Source organism: Notechis scutatus, chromosome 3, assembly GCF_049901735.1.
Source record: "Notechis scutatus isolate UNSWTSFEM ecotype Mainland chromosome 3, rNotScu1.2, whole genome shotgun sequence".
Taxonomy (NCBI): domain Eukaryota; kingdom Metazoa; phylum Chordata; class Lepidosauria; order Squamata; family Elapidae; genus Notechis; species Notechis scutatus.
The window spans coordinates 28877245-28897548 of NC_142011.1; the positions used below are offsets into that span (position 1 = coordinate 28877245).

A 20304-nucleotide genomic window follows, 5' to 3' on the forward strand; every position below is an offset into this window, starting at 1 on the left:
GATCACTCAAGATCTAAAGGTTATCCCAGATGCCTAGCTAAAGCATGGAGGTACCTGTATGGAGCAGCAGCGATATAGGAAAATGATGGAGACACACATTTATTTTAGTGACAATAGCAAAGGTATCCCATTTATTCTGCATGGGGGAAGGCAATGATAAGCCACTCCTGCATTGTTATCAAGAAATCCACATACATAGAAAATACAAAATGACAATTCATTACCTTCCATAAATAGACACAACATTTCCAGAGTTATGGAAGATAGCTTTATTTTGTTTTTCTAAACTGCTGCAAGAAGACAAAGCAACATGGAAATTTACACACTTTATGTATCCAGGACTTTGCAAACTCTTTAAAGGAAAAGCTTTTTAGAGTCTCATTTGGAGCAACAGCACTATTCTGGACATTACATAGTACACAAAAAATAAAAGATAAGCCTATGGAACTCACAAACAGGGGAGAAGGAGAGAAACCATAGATTGGAATTAAATTTTGTTAAGTTGCACTTACAGCACAAAGACATTGTATGGATCACACATTGATGGATCAAGCTTCTCTGCAGATTTGTGAAAAGCAGAATGGAAAGAGGAGTTTGAAAAAGTGACTCAGGATGCACATCCGTATTCTGTGTAAAAATGTCACAATTTACATGTATTTTAAAAGAAGAATAAAAAAGAAGACAGCAAGTCATACAATCAACTTATGTTCTAGAAAGAAAGACAAATCCATATTTCCAAAATACATATATCTAAAATAAATATTTCAAAATAAATATCAACATGCCAAGGCAAAGAAGGAAGTTACAAAAGTAAAACAGTCAATGCACACCTTATGCAGTGTACTCTATACAAATCATCCTTCCTCTCTGAGGAAAACAATCTAGCACGACTGCAACGTTCAGAATGTTTTATTTTTTAAAATGTGTGTCAAAAGTTTTTTTTTAAGATTCATGGAAGTAAATTTTATCATTTATTATATTTCGCTATAAACAATATTGTCAAATGGATTTCAAGTTAATTGTAAAATGGGGCCCATACTCTATTTCATTGAGGGAATTTAATATCAAGGAATTTATTCTAATTTGCTGTTTCACTAATATCTTTCCTTTTCCCAAGCTACAGTCATTTCACCAAAACTTCTTATTTACTGTATAAGGAGTGTGCAGCAGAAACTGATGTAGGTAGAGTACTAGCAATTTTATAGCACCCTGTGTCCCATTCCAAGGAATCTTTATATTCAACTGAGCCTCATTAGGGAAAAAGAGAGTATTTCTGGATGTGATCCTCTGGCTCTATCTTAAAGTTGGATTCTTTATCCTCATTGCTATAATCACCACAATCTGAATTTTAGCAGTTTGGCATTGGATATAACCACACGCCAAGAACCACAGATCTCTGTTAACTAATAACATTAAAAATTTGAGAATGTGCAGGTCCTGGCTCCGAGTTCCTTATTTCTTAATTTTGAAATGAAAGGAAACAACAAACAAGATGCCTGCATTAAAGTCCTTTCTCAAGGAGCTTAATTTAGCAAAGTCTTGACATTACGGTTGTAAAATAAGCTAATTTGAAAATCATGACCATTATAAGAGAGAAAATGCAAGAAAGAAGAAATGTATAAACTGGTAAAAGATTAGAAATCTATTGCTTTACAGAAAAAAAGGCAGGGGAAAAAAAATCACAGCAGTTGGGCACAATCACAGTTTCAAGGTTTTCATTTCCACCCATTAAGGTACGTCAAAAGGCTTTGCTTGTGTTCCCAAATCTGCCTACAATTAGCAGGTAGTTCCAGGATGATCAAGTTTCTCACAGTGGTCTGAAGGATCCTGAGCATCTCTCTGAGGGCACTGTATCTGCCTCCTCTCCTTTCTGCTTCAAGGGTACAATGTAGTTATCCATGTACTGCAAATTTCCTTGAAATTGTATCCTCTCTTTTTTTGCACTGATAATTTTTCAACTTTATTTAAAATGAGCATAATGCCCTGATGAACAGAAGTGGTCATCACAACTAGACTGCTGGATAAGATGTCCACAATACAAGCTCTATTTAAGTGTTACAATGTATTGGTCATGCATACATCCCTACAGAATCCTGGCAAGCAGGTATTTCAACATAAATAGTTGATATGAGGTCAGGTTGCTAATCAACTAATTGTTGGAAGACAGTTGTACATTTTCAAAATTGGCGACAATTTCAGCATCACACATGGTGAACTTCAACAGCCAGAGTGAGTCAGTGGTCATCTACTTTAGCTCTTTTGGCTTTCAGGGAAAGATGCTGTAATGAAAAAAAAAAAGACAGTATTTTTTAAAATTTATACTCTCATAAATGCTCTAATGAACCAACTCTTCTTCAAAGAGTTAATCAAAACTAACAGCTTGAATGTTGCTTTTACTGCTCTTCTGAAAGTCCATTTTGCCATCTGGCCAAAAGCATTAAAAAATAAAACCATTTGCCAATTAGAAACACAGGTAGAACTTGACTTATGACCCACAATTGAGCCCAAAATTTCTGTTGCTAAGCAAGACGGTTGTTAAGTAACCTTTATCCCATTTTATGAACTTCTTGCCACAATTGTTAAATGAATCCCTGAAACTGTTAAATTAGTAACATGATTGCTAAGTGCATCTGACTTCCTCATTGACTTTGTCAGAAAGTCACAAACGGTGACCACATGACTCTGGGACACTGCAGCTGTCATAAATATGAGTTAGCTGCCAAGCATCTGAATTTTGGCTATCGACATGTTGCAACGATCGTAAGTCTGAAAAACGGTCATAAGACACTTTTTTTCAGTGCCATTGTAACTTTGAATGGTCATGCGTGCCTAGTAAATAAAATGAGGAAAACACATCTTGCGAAGTTGCAGACTTTGGTAATTCTTTCATCAATAGAATTTATATCATAATGAAGTATTCCACTGTTAATCAGATGGAGTAATATAATCATTCCAAGCAAAGTTGCATAACATACTCATTGCTCTCTTGATGTGACAGGTGGTGGTGAAGAATAATTCACAGGACTAACTGCAATTGTTTTCTTTTTCCTTCTTTCTACTTATCTCCTAAAGAAAATATATGTTTCGCTCATTGAGACTAAGCTGACATAATCTCTCCTTTACATTTAAAAATCTAAGTGATCAACCTATTCATAGAACACCATTTTGTTAACAACGGTCCCTCTCTCTCCCAACGATTTGCTAGTTCCTACTGCTTCCTGAAATAAGACTTCATTGTAATTAATGGGATTTCAAGAATAATGTGGGTTTTCATTTTGTGTTGACTTTTTAGAAACCCAGCCACTCCTTATTTAACACCTATCTCATTTAGCAACCAATTTAAACCTTGAAGTATATTATAATTTTGTATTGTGAAATACAAAACACAAGAAAATAAGAGCTGCCAATACAGCAGTGGTACCGTTTGGAGTCCATGCCGAGCCCGTACCGTTCCTTGCTGATAGAAATGAGGGGCCAGTTCCAATAACCAAGAAGATTTAATAGCTGTAACATCTCGCATGTAGTATTTCGAAGTCTGTATAACTTCATTGTATACTACCCTAAAGATAAAAGATAAAATAAAAATAAACTATATAGTGCATGAGACTTGACATCTGAGCTAAGTAGTAAGTTAGTTATCTTCCAATATTTTACTTATTTATTTATTTGAACTGTCAATTGCTTACAAGATAATAGTTATAAGTATAAATATAGTTATGAATACATGAAATGGATACATATAAGAAAAATAAAAAGAAACAATAGGACAGGGATGGTAGGCACGTTGCTGTGCTTATGCACACCCCCTACAGACCTCTTAGGAATGGGGTGAGGTCAATAGTAGACAGTCTAAGGTTAAAGTTTTTGGGGTTTGGGGAAGAAACCACAGAGTCAGGTAGAGTATTCCAGACATTGACCACTCTGTTGCTGAACTCGTATTTCCTGCAGTCAAGTTTGGTGCGGTTTACCTTGAGTTTGTATCTATTGTTTGCTCTTGTATTGTTATGGTTGAAGCTGAAGTAGTCATTGAAAGGTAGGACACTGCAATGTATGATTTTATATACTATACTTAGATCGGACTGAAGGCGGCGTAGTTCTAGGTTTTCTAGATCTAGAATTTCGAGTCTGGTGGCATAAGATATTCTGCAACGAGTAGAGGAGTGGAGAACTCTTCTTGTGAAATATTTCTGGACTTTCTCAATTGTGTTAATATCAGATATGTAATGTGGGTTCCAGACTGATGAGCTGTATTCGAGTATTGGTCTAGCAAATGTTTTGCATGCTCTAGTTAGTAGTGTGATATTACCAGAGAAAAAGCTATGCAGGATTAGGTTAACCCTTAGTTTTACCCTTAGTATAACTTCTTGGCATGACATGGCGTAAGATTCACAGCCATACTTTGGCCAGATTAGAAGCTTAACTGCAGACAAGCATAAAGCCACATGAACAACAAACAGGTGAATTATCATTTCAATGCCAAGGTTTATGGACTTTTATACATATTCAAAGGTTTAAATTCAAGGCTTTTTTTCTCCCACTCATTCATGCCTCGAAGTCTGGTGGTTGCATTACCCCAAATTTAGGAAAGAGAATAGCAAGTTTGGAAATATTATAAACACACAGTATAAACACATTCTTCCTTGCTCAGACAAAATACAGGCAGTCCTCAACTTACAACCACAACTGAGCCCAGGGACACTGCAACGCTCATTAATATGAGCCAGTTGCCAAGCATCTGAATGTAAATCATATGAACCTGGGGATAGTGCAAAGGTCCTAAGTGTGAAAAATGGTCATAAGCCCCTTTTTTCAGTGCCCTTGTAACTTCGAACAGTCACTAAACGAGCTGTTGTAAGTTGAGGACAACCTATATTAGCCAACTTCTTTCATGAATCAAAGGAAAGCTAGAAAGAGGATCAAGAAAAGTCCATCCTAGCAAATTCTTCAGTAACCTTATCCTTTTTCCCCCTTTCAATAAATCTGGTTAAAGAAAATTCTGAGAGTTCTGCTTTTTGAAAATCTGCTAAGTCTAAAAGATATGTTTATCTTTATATCATATCTAGCCTGGGGACCATTGGCTTCCATCTCATGAGCCCATACCATACATGGCTCATTATAAAGAGCATCTATTAAGAAAACATACAGTATAAATGCTTTCCTATTTCAATAAGAAATTGCATCAGGTAGATAAGCCTCAATATGAACATCTATATGCTATAAATTAATGTGCACAATCCCACTTGAGACTGAAGGGATTTAGAGTATTTGAACTGTTTTGGAAGTCAGCTGTACACTTCAGCATACCTAGAAAGAGTTCAAAGAAAATACATTTCACACAGAAATCTCTCCAAAGAACTATATGATCTAATTATGAACTTGCATGGGAATTAGCAACACTCATTTATACTTGTTAGGATTGATCCAAATTGTTTCTCTCCATCCAGACCTTCAGACATAAAGCTAGGACTTTGATGGCGACATCAAGTTGGTCCTGGATCAAGATATATAACTGGGCATAATTGGCATACTGGTAATATCTGACCCCAATCTCAGCAAATGATTTCATGTAAATGTTAAGCAGAAGAGGAGAAAGCATTGAATTCTGCAAGACCCCACAACTGAGACTCTGTGATCTTTGTCCAGCTATCAGTACTGACTAGAATCAGCCATAGAGAAAGGAGAATCACTGTAAAACAGTAACTGCCACTCCAAACCCTCAAAATCAGACCAAATTCTGTAAGTCAAAAATACTAAAAACTGTTGAGAGATCAAGAATCATTATAGACACACCAAATAATCAGCAAATATGATTAAATATAATGTATGTCTTCCATGAAGGCAAATGTTTAACATCTTCTAGCAGTCAATGCAAACAATTCCAAAATCAGTCACTATGAAGTCTGTAGTCAAAAATCAATGAGCAGTATTGGATAGCATTCACTCAAAATGAAATCATTCCATTTTGCACCTTGTAAACTAATTTACCTTCTAAATTACAATCTTTCAAATCTAATATTGGCTCTCCAAAAATTACAATATCAAAAACCATAGAAATTTAAAAAAAAAAACTTAGCTTACCAACGAGGAGGTTTCTCTGCATATAGCACTGAAGTGGGATGTATGTAGAGTTCATGATCATCACGAATAGTCCTTGAAATAACATTATTTTAGAAATACAATATTTACCAAAGCTACATGTCAATATTTATGTACAGTACAAGCCACTATCAATTTCCTCAAATACTGGCATGATCAGCAATGTTACTAAATCAGCAACATTTCAGCTATCCCAGCCTTCTATTGAGTATTTTGAAATCTCCTGTTCATTTTTCAAATGAAGCAGATTTTTTTCACGAAAAACATCTCTCCTCAACCTAATTGGATTTAGTTCAAGTGAATTCATTATCAGGATGACCAGCTTGCCCAAAGGGAGCAAGCATACTAGAGACCAATTGTTCCAACTGATGGCTATCAAAAAGAATTTTATGAACTCAAATAGTAATAATTTTATATATCATATATGTATTATGATATTGTATCGAGTATAATCCTGAACAAACTTCTTCAGTTCAATCATGGCTAGCCTATGTTAGCTAAATGAAAATAGTAGTATTTCTATTGGTTTTGGAAGAATTTGCTAGAAAGAATACTTTGTGCTTATATTTTTTATGTAACTGGTTACTTTTAATCACTGCACTCTGCGTTTTATATTAACTGTTTGCTGCCAACCAGATGCTGGGTAAAAATAAAATTTACCTGAAACACCCAGTAGAATGAAATCTGGCTGCATTAGCAAAAAATCCAGAAACAATACATCTTAGAACAGGATCCGGATCACCTATAAGAAAGAAATGGATTTGTCATTTTACAGTGAGCATGTATCAGAGATAGGTATCTTGGTATCGTCCAGATATTCTGACCTTCAAATCATAGCAACCAAGCATGGGGCTTACCGGAGCTGCCCCCAAAAACATAAATGGAGAGGCAAAGTTATCTTTTTCAATAGATATTAGATCTGTTCATCAGGTTAAAATGAAAAAAATAATAGCCAATAATTGCACATTAGTGATAGAAAAAAGTTCTTCTCAAAAATACACAAAAATAAGTGTGTTATAAGACACAATGCCAAAAATAAAGAAACGAGTACTATTACATACTAAAACAAAACAGAAAAATTCCATTCTGCAGATTAAACATGAAAAGTACACAGGAAACACTTTGGTAAATTAAGACAGTTCATACCTTCACTTGATTTTTTTGGCACTTTGAATTTGACAAGAAGTTTTTTCAGCTGCTCCCTTACAATTGTGGCTCTAACGAGACCTTTATAATTCAGAAAGTGTTCCTGACACCACTGAGAACTTTTGTTGTGCTACAAATAAAAAGGAAAAGATGAATTACACCAACAAAATTTCTACCACAAAGTGTTAGCACTTCATATGCAGTTTTCTGGTTTCCTAAATGTCATGAGAATGAAAATATACACAAACTTCCCCACTCTATATTACAGGGCAACACTAATCTCAAAACCTTATCTTTTTCAAAAATAAAAGCAGTGCAATTTGCAAAATACATTCTACTATTTTGCCAGTTCAAATAATAAAAGGTTTTAAGCTCACTTGGTATCCTTTTTTTAAATCTCACAACTGAAACTTAATGTTTAATTTATTTGCATCCTAAATCTTAATTTCTACTGAGAAAGCTATTGCACATTGCAGAATTCTGGCAATAAAGACATGAACACTAACATGCACACATACTTGAAAGATAAGTAAATATGCTCCAAGTTACACAACGTAAGTAATTATAAAGATTACGAATCTCAGCTTTAATTTTAAATATTACATGTACTTATCTCTTGCTGTAAGAGAGATAATTGTTAAAGAAGTATGTCTACAAAATACACCACAGGCTGTTAAATTTCTAAAATCACAATACTTTTGGATTTTCAGTTATCTTTGCTGAAATTCTTGCCTTCATTACAACTAAAATTGACTTTATTAGCTTTAGAAAAACCCATCCAATGTTAATTATTGCAGATGATATTTTGGCATATATTGACTCCAGTTGAAATCATGGCTAGAAAAACCCAAAGGTCCTTTTGTACTTTAGCTGCTTACTTTTATAAAAGCTTCATAGACATTAAGCATCGTGAGGTGGTCACCCTCCTCAACAGCAAATTTTCTGTGTTCTCTAATCTGAAAAGGAGAAATCTTTTATATAGCAAACAGAAGCAGGAATAATTTTCTGCTAATTTTCAAGAAAAGTATCATCTAAGTAGAGTAAATCTGCACGTGAACAAAGTTTCAACTAACCCATGAACACAACAGTCTTGTCAGCGTTACACTTCAAATGGTATTTCAATAGGTATTGAGTACTTGGAAGCAAAACCATATCAAAAACTACACAAGTCACACGTAATGTTTTTAATTAAATAGTTTATAAGGAGGCACAAAATATGAATGAAAGCAAGGTACCCAAGTGAACAAGTCAATGCAAGCAGCCTAGGAGTGTTTCAAAGTTAGGTCAGTGGGTATAAGGCAGCACTTACAGCTTGAACTTTTTGGTTTGGAGGAACCGTGAAGATATTTTGGATTTGCATCATGGATGCAATGCTCAGAATCTCTTGAGAGCAGCCAAAATTTCCTGCAAAATGATTTAAGGAAAAGAAAATTCATTGTCACGGAACAGTATTTCTTTTGTTACACCTTTCCAATTAAAACAGCTATCACAGAATTATATCTCCTATACTGCTTTCTCTGTACTCCTACCTCACTTTCATAACCAGTCTATCATGCATCTACATCTAACATACAGAAAAATATTTACCTTAATGATAAATGCACATTAAACGTTTCAATTACAAAGTAAGAGGAATTAACACTCCAAATTATAATAGAACGTATCACCTGATTCTAGGAGCATCTTTGCAAACATAGGATTTAAAGGGAACTCTGCTATTCTAATCCCCAGAGGTTCAGTGAGACGACAATATTTATCCAGTCCTGCAAGAGAAAAACAATCAATGATACAGAATATAAATACTGGCAATTCAGGATGCCTTAAATGTAAAATGTTAAGAATATAGAAAGACATGATTGGCTGTATTGTTTTCCAGAGCTAAATCATATTCCTGGGATCTTTGCATTATGTAAGTTGCTATATCTTCAGCCTAGCATTCATATAACAAAAAATGTAATCAATGATGAATGTTGAAATCTACATATCTTTTTTTCAGAAAAATACAGTATCTCCTATTGTTTTTACAGTCTGCAATCTTAAAAACATTTCTTAACAACAGCCTAGTTGTATAAAATGTATTGCATTTTTATTATAATTTTGATGTTGCCTTTGACTTTGTATGTCTTGTTTCACCAAGACATATTTTACTTCAATTCAATTCCAGGCAAGGGTTCTGTTTTTAGCCATCTTTTATTTTAGTGCTCTGACCCTATTGATTAACAATTAAAATATCTAAAAATGAGATTAATTGACCAACAATGTATTACTCTTATAAATGATAGGTAGCACTCATTTGCAAAGGATATCCGCAATGCAGATTACATTAACTAAAAGACATAAATATTCATTCTCAACATTTGGTCTGGGGAAAAAAACCTTTTTTATAGATCTTATAAAAATTTGGCATGCATTTGACACAGAACAAGCAAATCTTCAGAGTGCTTTGCCTCAAAGGCAAAAACATTTTCGTTCTTATAACCCTGGTACATTAAAAGCAAGACAGTTCTATTTTGGTTAATTGATAAATAGTACCTAGGTGTAAAGGCAATAACATGCACATCTTTCAGCCCCTCTAGAGTTAAAAAATAAACAAATACACCATCTTACCTCCTAAGGCATACAACAGCTCCAGAGCTTGCACCATTGATTGAGCTGGTGGAGGCTAGAGAAAAAGTAATTTGCTGTTTGTTACAGAAGGATATTTTCAACTTAGAAAACCACCTTTCTATGAATTCAAGAAAGAATCGGTAGCCTCCTATTGTAATCTACTTGGCTTCCAAAAGATTGGCACAGATTAAAGAAGAGTCCACTTTGCAACTTATAAGACATTGTTTGGGGGGGAAGAGACATGTCTTGGATCTGTGCTGGGAGACTATTTTAAAGACATAGGACAGCCACTGTGAAGGCCTTCTTCCAACTTCCTATTAAATAATAATATTTAGTCACTTATATAACCTACTAAGACATGGAAATATCTTCAGGAAGAGTTGGTCCCAAAAATAAACTGGCCCTGTGCGCTGTAGGGCTTTAAAAGTGATTCAGAACCTTGAATTGCACCTTGGGAGCCAGTGCGGCTGACATGGCATTAATGTAAGTCGGGTGAACTGTGGTGTACCCAAAACTGTGTGTGCCACTGCATTCTGGATCAGTTGCAGTTTCTGGGTGATCTTCAATGGCAGTCCCCTGTAGAGAGCATTGCAGCAATCCAAACAGGAAGTGATTAAGGCATGAGTGATTATGAGCAAGGCTTCCCAGTCCAGGAATGGCCCATTAGTGTATAAGATAAATTTATGCAAAGCCCCTCCTGACCATGGCTGCCACCATTGCTTCCAATAGGAGTCATGCATTCAGGAAGGTATCTACACTGGATGACTTTATGAAACAAGTGAGACTATCACCAATCATTGATGTCATTTGTTCACTCAAACCTCTTTAATATCTAGAGAACCCAGCTGAAGCTCTGATAGCATTCAGATAAGCAAAAATTTATAAAATCTGAAAAGAAATATTTTTTCATAGAATTCAAAATATGTGTATACTTATTTTCACATAATTTTGAATCCTATTTAATGCAACCAACCATGCAGTTTCTGTTTGTAGAGCACTGCACCAAACATATACCGGTCTACAAACATCAGGCTTCTGTATTGTGTTCGTCTGTGAGTCAGACTTTCACAGCCGTTTCTGTTTTAAATTTGGAGCTAGCCTACTGCTGTGCCAGAATGGTTTTTTCTTCATCCTGATTGGTTGGGAGTCTTGGTCTGTGCTTATTGGTCTTAGAGTTTGCTGTGTTCTGCTTGATTGGTGTTTCTAATATTTTCTGTCTGTTTTGTGGCTTTTTTTATCTTGATTGGCTGGCAACATTGTGTTTCCTGTGTTGGTGGCTTTTAGTGTAGCATGGCTCCGAGTAAATGGACGGCTATCATTTATTAGGAAGCTAGATTTCATCTGGGTGCCTGGTTGGGGTTTGTTTGAGCTGGAGGTATCAGGGGGGATCTGTTTGTGCCCAGGTGTATGCCTGGCTTGTGCAGCTTTTGGGATCTTCCCTATTTTGATTCATACAATAAAACATTGCAAAGTGGCTGATCCAAAGGCCCTCAGTGAACTACACAATCAAACAGGGGTTTGACTGTGGGTCTTTATGGCCCAAGTCTAACATCCCCATCACTTCGCATCATTCATTTTCATATTGTGCTATGGTTAGGTTTTACCATAACCCTTCCCATACTGAAGAATGGTGGGAAATAAGATACTATAAAAGGATAGGAGATCTGAAGAGTTCTTTTTTCTCATGATAGTATAATAAATACGAAAGATTAAACAAGGTTCTCTTACTTACTGAGAGGAAGGGAAACCTAAGCACATTGTCAATTCCTAATGCCTTAAGCTGCAATATAACTGGTGCCAGGTTACTGCGTTGCATTTCAGGAATGGTGGACTGTGGCAACTTCTCAAAGTCTTCCTCTATGGAGAAAGCAAAGTTCTCCGTGGTTAAGTTTCAAACATGAATCCTTCCCCCATTATAAGATTCCACAACTTAATTAATAATGCATATTAAATTTAAGTGTTCCAACTGAAAACAAGGCTGTGCAAATCTTTCAAAAGTGGTGCTTTAGAATGCACAGAAACACATTCAAAGCAGCTATTTTGAATTGTTAAAGCAGCTACATATTTTTCCCTACTTGTGCACTATCTCCACATACTAAATGCAGGTAAAATCTTCATCCGCAATATAATTTTACAGAGCCAGAAGAATATACCAAGGAACATTTGGGGGGGGTGTGGGGAGGCGCTGGTCTTCAAGTCAATGTTAATTTCTGGTGTCTGTCAGGAGAAATCCCTACAGTTTCTTGGCAAGAAGTGGTTTGCCACTGCCTCCGTCCTAGGGCTGAGAGTGAATGGTCCAAGGTCACACAACTGATTTTGTGCTTAAGACAGAATTAGTTTCTCCCAGTTTCTTGCCTGATGCCTTAACTACTATACCAAATTGGCTCTCAAGGAAGATTTATCTGGCTATAAAGAAATGTTTCCCTGAAGCATTCTGTAGTACAAACTCTTGTGCAGCATTATGAAGATATGAAGACCTTCAGAAAAAGGAAATTACAGGACAATCTGCTTGCATAAAGTATTGAGGAACATAATAGGGAAGAGAGATTAAAAATGAACCATGAAATTCTATTTTGAGGTGGGAAGGTGGATTATCAACAAAATTACCTCTTATGTATTTTCTTACAGTATTGTGAAATATTTTTAACCATTTGCATAAAGAACAATTTATTAAGTTTTTTTTAATTACAAAATACAAAGTTGAAGTTGAATTTATTATTATAATTCTAAGTTACAGAACTCAGTTATGAAACTATTGGCAATAAACTAAAACTCCACTAATAAGCACTCTCTACCTGTGTAAAGTCTGTAACATTTTCCCGAGCGATTCCGTCCAGCCCGACCAGCTCTCTGATTAGCCGAGGCCTTTGAGATTGGAACAACCACAAGACATTCAATGGCTGTTTTGGGATTATATGCACGAAGCTTCACAAAGCCACAGTCAACGACAAATGAAATGCCATTGATTGTGATAGAGGTTTCTGCAATGTTAGTAGCCACTATCACCTGAAAGGACCAAGGTAAAAATTAGTCCCTACTTCATAAACAACTAGGTAAGCTTGAGAATATAACAATTGTGACTTGCTTGAAGGGCTGCTTTAAAACATCACAAAACATATAAACAAAACTAGAACTGTAAGAAATGCTTAGTATTCAATCTTGACTAATGACTATGTAACAGCAATAGCCATTTTAAAACACTGCAAATTTTTCAGTAAAGCATTATTTTGTACATGCGAAACAAACTGCAGATTAGGAACAGATTTCTAAAGACAAAATTACAGCCCAGTCAGTAGATAAAATTTTCAGAATAAATAGCCTAACACACTGCTGCTTTCCTTCTTAAAAATATTAAGAACAACTGTTCTTTCATCTGACATTGAAAAGAAAAATTCATAATTAAATAGGTTAAGGTGGGGGACAAGAAAAAAGGACTGATGCAAAAGAAAGGGTCCCATTCTTAACAATATACCACTAGAGTCAACTCTGTCTGGTTTAAATTCGGCATTTCTAACAGCCAAAATATGGTCTGGAATATCCCAGAAGAGGATATGTTTTTGAACATGATATAAAATATAATAATCTCTACATTTTCAAGTGTAATATAAAGCATCTCTATGCATATCCTATCCTAACAAATTAAGTATGAGAAGATGGGTACTACTCACATACAAACACACAGCAACCTTACCCAGCTTGGCACCTTGCAATGTACCAATACTGTAATGTTCTATAATTTCTGCCTAGAATGTTTATGCTGGAAATATTGGGAGTTGCATCCTCAATTCAGACACGAGGCTTGGCAATTATATTTAAGAACAATAAGTATATACTTTACCTTTCTCACATTATGAGACATCCTTTCAAAAACTTTCATTTGCTCAGTAGCAGGCAATCCAGCATACATAGGAAGGACACGCAGGTGTTTCTTCATGCCTGTGCGAGCGATGATTCGAGCTTGTTCTATCAACATAGAAACAACTGTTTCTACTTCTTCCTAGAAAAGTAGTTGAGTGATTGACAAATTAAATTATATTTACTGTACTTTCAAGAGCATATCATGAGCCTGAACTATTTTTAAAAGGAGACATCTATTCTAGCTTCTCATAATTTTTTTTCCCTCTTCATAGTCTTAAAAGGGCCAGTTAATTGTGCTAATAGGACACCAAACATCGAAGTGATTTTCTTCCAATGTGCCACAATACTTTACAGCCCAATACAGAGAGCAGAATGGGAACTTTCATACTATAGCCTTGTATAACCATCAATTATCTGGCTGCTTTTAGAGGACTTCATAAAAAACAGAAAACAGAAAAGGAAGTATAAATTATTGTTTTTCTTTTCATTTTTAGTTTAAATATAATTTCCCTGCAAATTCCATAAGTTGAATGGAAAGTATATATTTGTGGCCTTTGAAATTAGGTACACCTTCTTTTTCAGACTGTTTGCCACCTTTATAATAGATTTGCACAAATGTTTCGGTAGATGGCTGGGGAGTGTCAAGACAAACATTTCAATTACTTGAGTATTATGTCTTCTTTTTTATTCTCATTTGTCAAAAACATAGTTCACAGAGGAAGAATATGCCTTATTTCTTATTTTTCATTTCATTCCAAATTATGATTTCTGATCTTTTGCAAAAAAAAAACAAAAAAAAAAACAATCCTCAGATTTATTTGATACATCATATATACTTCAGGACATTTTAATACTGCTATTCTGTTTCTCAGTGATCAAATATATGCATATCACTAACATGTGAAAACAGCTGGTAGGTCTTATTCCACCTATTAAAAGAGTGAGCAACTTCACAAATAGAAGTTTGTGAAGAGTGCTACCCTTTTGCAACAACAGAAATGGCCTTTTCAAATACTCTGAAATAAGCTGGCATGCAATGTTTACATACCTAATAGTTTAGGAAAGTATTTTCTTCTGAACTAAGAATGTGAGGATTATGTGTTGTCATAACAATGCAAAGGAATATATAAATGCAAAGGAATATATTTCCTCATATAATAGAAACTGCTAGAAGTACAGTTCACCCAATTGATTGTTACAGTATCTTAATGTGTGAAGCAGGCCTACAGTAGTCATAATTATACTTCTAATTATTAAACACATTTTGGCTATCAAGCACATTCCAATTGCTCTCTTCAGACCCAATTCACGTTGTATCATATCCTACAAATTTTTCAGACAGAAAAATATGTGGTAATATTAGCCACATACTTCTGCACCTCAGATCCTGACCTCTATATATGCTGTTGCCTTGATCCATTAAAGCTAGAAGTGAAGAACTTGCCTAAGTTTCAAAAAGCAATAAACACCATGAATAAAGATTAGAAGTATAAATTGATTTTATTTTATTTATTCAATTTCCATATCCTCCCATCTTGGACAAGTGATTCTAGGTAGAAAACAATCATAAAATGTTCATGCACAAACCATTCTGTGCTGCTTTCTGGTATTGAACTGGCACATATGTTTCTTGTGCTTTGTTCCACACACAGATTTAAATAGGGTTGCTTTTGTTCCAGGCGAGATGCTTCCGGAAGAGTTTGGGAAAATGCCAAGGGATTGGCAAATGAGAGTACATGGAAAGAGAAAGACTGTAGAGGGCAGACTAGTGCATGATACTGAGAAGGGAAAACAAACAAACAACACCCATCAACCTTGCTCAACTCAATCTGTTCCATCTAAACCAGTGTCCCTCAATTTCATCAACTTTAAGAAGCCTGGACTTCAACTGGCTGGGGAATTCTAGAACTTGAAATGCATACCTCTTAAAAGTTGCTGAGGTTGAGATACACTTATCTAAAGCAGAACAGCTAAAAATTCTGCTGACCAATGGCCATTTCAAAACAGTTTGGCAAAATCTCTGAAAACGCCTTGGCTTGTTCCAGGTTTAGAAGAAAACATGTTTCCTGTATCATGCACATCTCTTTATTATCTTATACCTACTGGAAACAAAAAAGTTCTGGAGAACTGAAACTTAATTTGCTGCACCATAGGCAGGGAAGAAATATTCATAGACTACTCGCTCTTGTTTATTATTATTCAAAAATAGGCAAATACATTCTATTAAAAGAAAATGCCTAAATATTTACATTTGTTATTTGCACTGCCTCAAGTGCGTGTGCCTCATGTGCATACACATACATACACTTCCTTGTCTCATATCCTCCTGATACAGTATACCTCAACCACAGATTACATTTCAAGCCAATAGAGTCCAATACTATAATTCAGTAGCCTCCTCTCAGAAACTAGATTCTGAAAGTCTAGTATAACCAATGTTTTAAGTTAGATGTGAACAGCAATCTTGCATGAAATAAAGTCAACATATTATCTTACATCAAACCAGTAATTTCAAGAAGACAAAATTTATTTTGCATCTACCTGTCCAGTTAAAAATGCCAGTATATCTCCATCACCTTCTGAATTATGAATTTTCATGACCGTTTCCACTGTTGACTTCACATAATCTGGAACAGGACTGTTAGGGGAAAGGGGAAAAACATAATAAATTTCCCAATAAAGGGTAATACAATTTCTATTTATCACCAGGAACAAAGGAAATACAAATAGATTTGATCCTTTTAACAGGATCAAAAAATTAACTCTAACTACTATTTTCAGTTTTCTTCATAAAACATTTGATACTTCTAAACATTCTATAATTCAATGTATATACATTGGGAATGTATATACACTAGTGGGAAAATAGTTCAACAAACAATAAGTATCCCTCAGCATATTATTAAAAATCTAATCTTTAAACAATGCAAAATCAATATACACTCAAATGTAGCATTTCTGAATTATATCAAATTTTGAAATCTGGTTCTAACTGTCTTCAGTAACTATTTGTCCACAAGCAACTTTTAAATTTTCAACAAGGAAGCGGGAGTTAAAATTGTTATCACACTACAAGGTATCTTACTCAAGCATATCTCTTTATCATAGAATTGGAATGGGCAGGCCCACACAAGGAAATATTTAAAAATATTTTAAGTAGAAGGTGGTGGAAAATCTAGATTCCAGTGCCTAATATGTGTCATTCCACATAGCATTCAAAGTAAAAAAGAACTGACTAAATTATAGTATATTCGTATATGCATATCACTGTACAAAACTAATAAAATAAGCACTAACCAACAGCTCATACAGAAATAATACATTTGCTTCAAAAAGGCTACAGAACATGTTTTATCTATTATGGATTAATATGGCTACTCTTCCAGAATGTTTTATCACAATTAACTTGAACACTTCTCACTTTAGTCAGTTGTAAAAGTAGCGATGTTACAAGAACACAAAGGGACAAGCAAAAGATTATCCACCTATGAACATCCACATTTCTTGCTTAGCACAAGTGCAAAAGCATCTGGATGCATAGGTAAAAGAACAAGCCCACTTCTGCCACCGGACCTTTCCATCTCCTTCTGTGGAGGAGGAGGGAGGGCATGAAGTTGCTGCCAAGCTTGCCCATAGCCCTTCTGTGGAGGGGGAAGGGGAGAATTAAGATTCCAGGGGAGGAAAAGCATGAAGATTCCACCGAGCCCCCGTAGCACTTGTCTGAAGTCTGCTCCAGCTGGCCGGTGCAGAAGGGGACGGGGGAAGGTTCCTGAAGCCCTCCTCCACTCAAGTCTGCGCCTGCTGCTCACAAAATAGGAGAGAGATACAATCAATTGGAAAACAGGATTTAGGTTTATATCCTAAATGTGTTGGTTAAAAAGCCCAAGAATACCTAAAGATCCATTTAATCTTCCTTTCTCAACCAGACTTCTCTTCTAACCACCAGTTAAGCATTAAACAGGAACAGACCTCTGAATGTAGAAGACATCCACTGGAAACGTCCGTCCTTCCACAGTGAGGATCATGCTGGTATCTTTGCTTGGATCACTGCTCTCATTTTGGTTAAAGAAATCCCTAAATTTCTAAAGTAAGGACAGTAAAATCATCACCAACAACACCAGCTAAAGGAAGCAACACTTATTAAATGCTGGGAATCCAAGGAGAAATATTTAAGTTTAAAATAAAAACACGGATTTTTTTTCTGCAGACCAAATCCTTACTTCTAGCAGCATATTTTCAAAATAACATCAAATAGTTACTAACGCATATATATAACTACCATATTTGATCTATCTATATAGCTATGTCTGTCTGTCTCTTTCTCTCTAAGATATGTATGAATATATATGATCTTGTAATCTTAGTAACATTTTTAATTTTGACCATGATTTAATAAGACCAATAAATTATCCATTTTAAAAAAAAGAAGAACATATATCCAACATTTTTGGTAAATTTTAAAATAACAATTTGCTCATAAAAATGTAAAGTTAACAGTAACGATCATAATGAGCTGGAAGCAAATGTATACGTATATATAAATATATGAGATTTCATTTGCATACTTGACACACATTAAATATGCAGTTAAGCTACTTTCTACGTTCTATGTGGACACATAATGTATTATAAAACACAAGCATATAAAATACTAACCATATGAAATACAACTCAAATTTTTCAAATTAGCAGTGTGGCCTGTATTTCTTTTCTAGATTTACTTAGTCGAATAATTAATGTTCTGAAGACATTTACTGTGATTAATAACAGAATTTTATTTACTACTTACATTACTAATGGATAATTATTTTCCATCAATTATCACTGGCAAACAAAAATTGCAGCCTTTTAATTTTTAATGAGTAGGAAAACTAGACAGAACTGAAAGAACATACAAGGAGCCATTTATTCAATAACTCACTCACACACAAAGAATCTAATCTATATTAAAGGAAACTAAGATGCCATTTTGCAGGTTTTCTAACGGCTCCTGAAAAGGAATGTCTGTATGTAGTTTAGGCAAGCAGAGATAACATAACCAAAACTTTTAAGCTTTATACAAGATAACTATTGTCAGTTAAATAGTTCTGAGGTTAATCATGGCTTTCAGGACTCAGCTAGGAGAAAAATAAAGTCATCCAAACTTTTTTTTTTAACTGAGAAACACAAATCTTCATATGATATTCTTCACACACACACCTTATTTTCATTACCTGGACTGGCATGAGTACATTTCCAAGACAAGGACCACCGGGAAATGGATCTTCTTAAGGCAAGCACTTTTTATCAACCATATTTACAGAGCTATGGTGTTGTTTTTTTAATACTAACTATGGAAAGAAGAGTTGGGAGGGCTGGAGGAAGATCTCCAACCCTCTTTTTATTACCAGGAAAGCAGGGAAGTGGGGAGGCAGAGAGGAAGAATTCAGACAGTGATTTGAGATGGGAGTCACCCAAGATAAATGAATTGCCCCCAAATCAAGATAGTGTGTCTTCTTAAATGACTTTATCAACTGTGAACTAACATCCAAATTCAGAACATATTTTTCAAGGGCATGAAAAGGTCCATTTATCTTCCTAGGGCTTAAAACAGTCTCTATTACAAATCTCCTGTAAAATAATCATGTGAACAAAATCACTGCTTTTAAACAATCCACCATTTACTCTGGTGGGATTTACATTCACAGAATAGTTCCCAGAAGACTATGCCTTTGTACCCAAATATATCCTTGTCTTTCTAACATACTCTTCCAGAGCGTCACCTACCTCAGCATCCAGTGTAGCAGATGATATAATCAAGCGAAGATCTCCTCGTTTTTTCTGAACCTATAGGGAAAAATATTAAAGACTGTTCAGTTACGATCAAATACCATAAAAATCTAAAATTAACATTGATAAGAAGTACTGGTATATTTTAGAATTACATGTAAATATTACATGTCTTAATGCAAGGTAATTACAAAATCAACTTTTGTTCTCATTTTCTCATAGAATGATCCATTCACCTAAACTTGACATTAGTTTTTAATGCCATAGATCAGGAGTGTCAAACTCAAGGCCAGTGGGCTGGATCCGGCCTGCGGGGTGCTTAGATCTGACCCTCGGGTTAGGGAAACTTGGAAACAGCGAAGAACTGGCCTGCAGTGCCAGCGAAAACAGAGCTCCATTTTCACTGGCAGAGTCCTCGGGCCACTACAGGCACTCCCAATATGAGTGATGTCGAGCTGGCCACACCCACCCCACCCCCCTGAGGTCAAACACAACCCTGATGCAGCCCTCAATGAAATTGAGTTTGACACCCCTGCTATAGATTCTCCTCTTCTGAATGATCAGTTAGGTATCTTAATTTAACCCTAGAAGTATTCAATTTTTATAATAACCCTCATCCTTGATATATCTTGTATAATTACTAAGCAACATTGCACAGTGAAACAGGATACACTATACTATTTTCTCCATAGCACTCATATTCATGATGCTGCAAAATCACAACAATATTGTTTCCAAATTCAGAACTATATTCCACAGAATCTCCATTGGCCATACTGTGAACAGTAGTTCAGCAACTTCTATCAGGGCCATACATTCCCATTCTTG

At 35.3% G+C, this 20304-nt stretch overlaps 1 protein-coding gene across 6 annotated transcripts in view; it reads right to left on the reverse strand.

Annotated features, from left to right (window-relative positions):
* Positions 1–254: 254 nt before the first annotated feature.
* Positions 255–20304, reverse strand: part of DHX35 (DEAH-box helicase 35) — a 33605-nt gene continuing 13555 nt past the window's right edge. Inside the window, exons 8-23 of one of the 6 annotated variants that reach the window (XM_026665063.2) lie at positions 19474–19533; positions 17677–17789; positions 17281–17508; positions 16249–16345; positions 13688–13846; positions 12645–12855; positions 11582–11706; positions 9850–9904; positions 8910–9005; positions 8552–8646; positions 8121–8198; positions 7243–7372; positions 6757–6838; positions 6079–6150; positions 3422–3560; positions 255–2279 (exon numbers count right to left, since the gene is read on the reverse strand). In XM_026665063.2, the coding sequence (XP_026520848.2) occupies positions 2235–2279; positions 3422–3560; positions 6079–6150; positions 6757–6838; positions 7243–7372; positions 8121–8198; positions 8552–8646; positions 8910–9005; positions 9850–9904; positions 11582–11706; positions 12645–12855; positions 13688–13846; positions 16249–16345; positions 17281–17508; positions 17677–17789; positions 19474–19533 (1785 nt within the window). In that variant the 3' untranslated portion in view covers positions 255–2234. The remainder of the gene's footprint in view (positions 2280–3421; positions 3561–6078; positions 6151–6756; positions 6839–7242; positions 7373–8120; positions 8199–8551; positions 8647–8909; positions 9006–9849; positions 9905–11581; positions 11707–12644; positions 12856–13687; positions 13847–16248; positions 16346–17280; positions 17509–17676; positions 17790–19473; positions 19534–20304) is intronic. The other 5 variants (XM_087959370.1, XM_026665064.2, XM_087959371.1 and 2 more) reach the window with 5 other exon arrangements.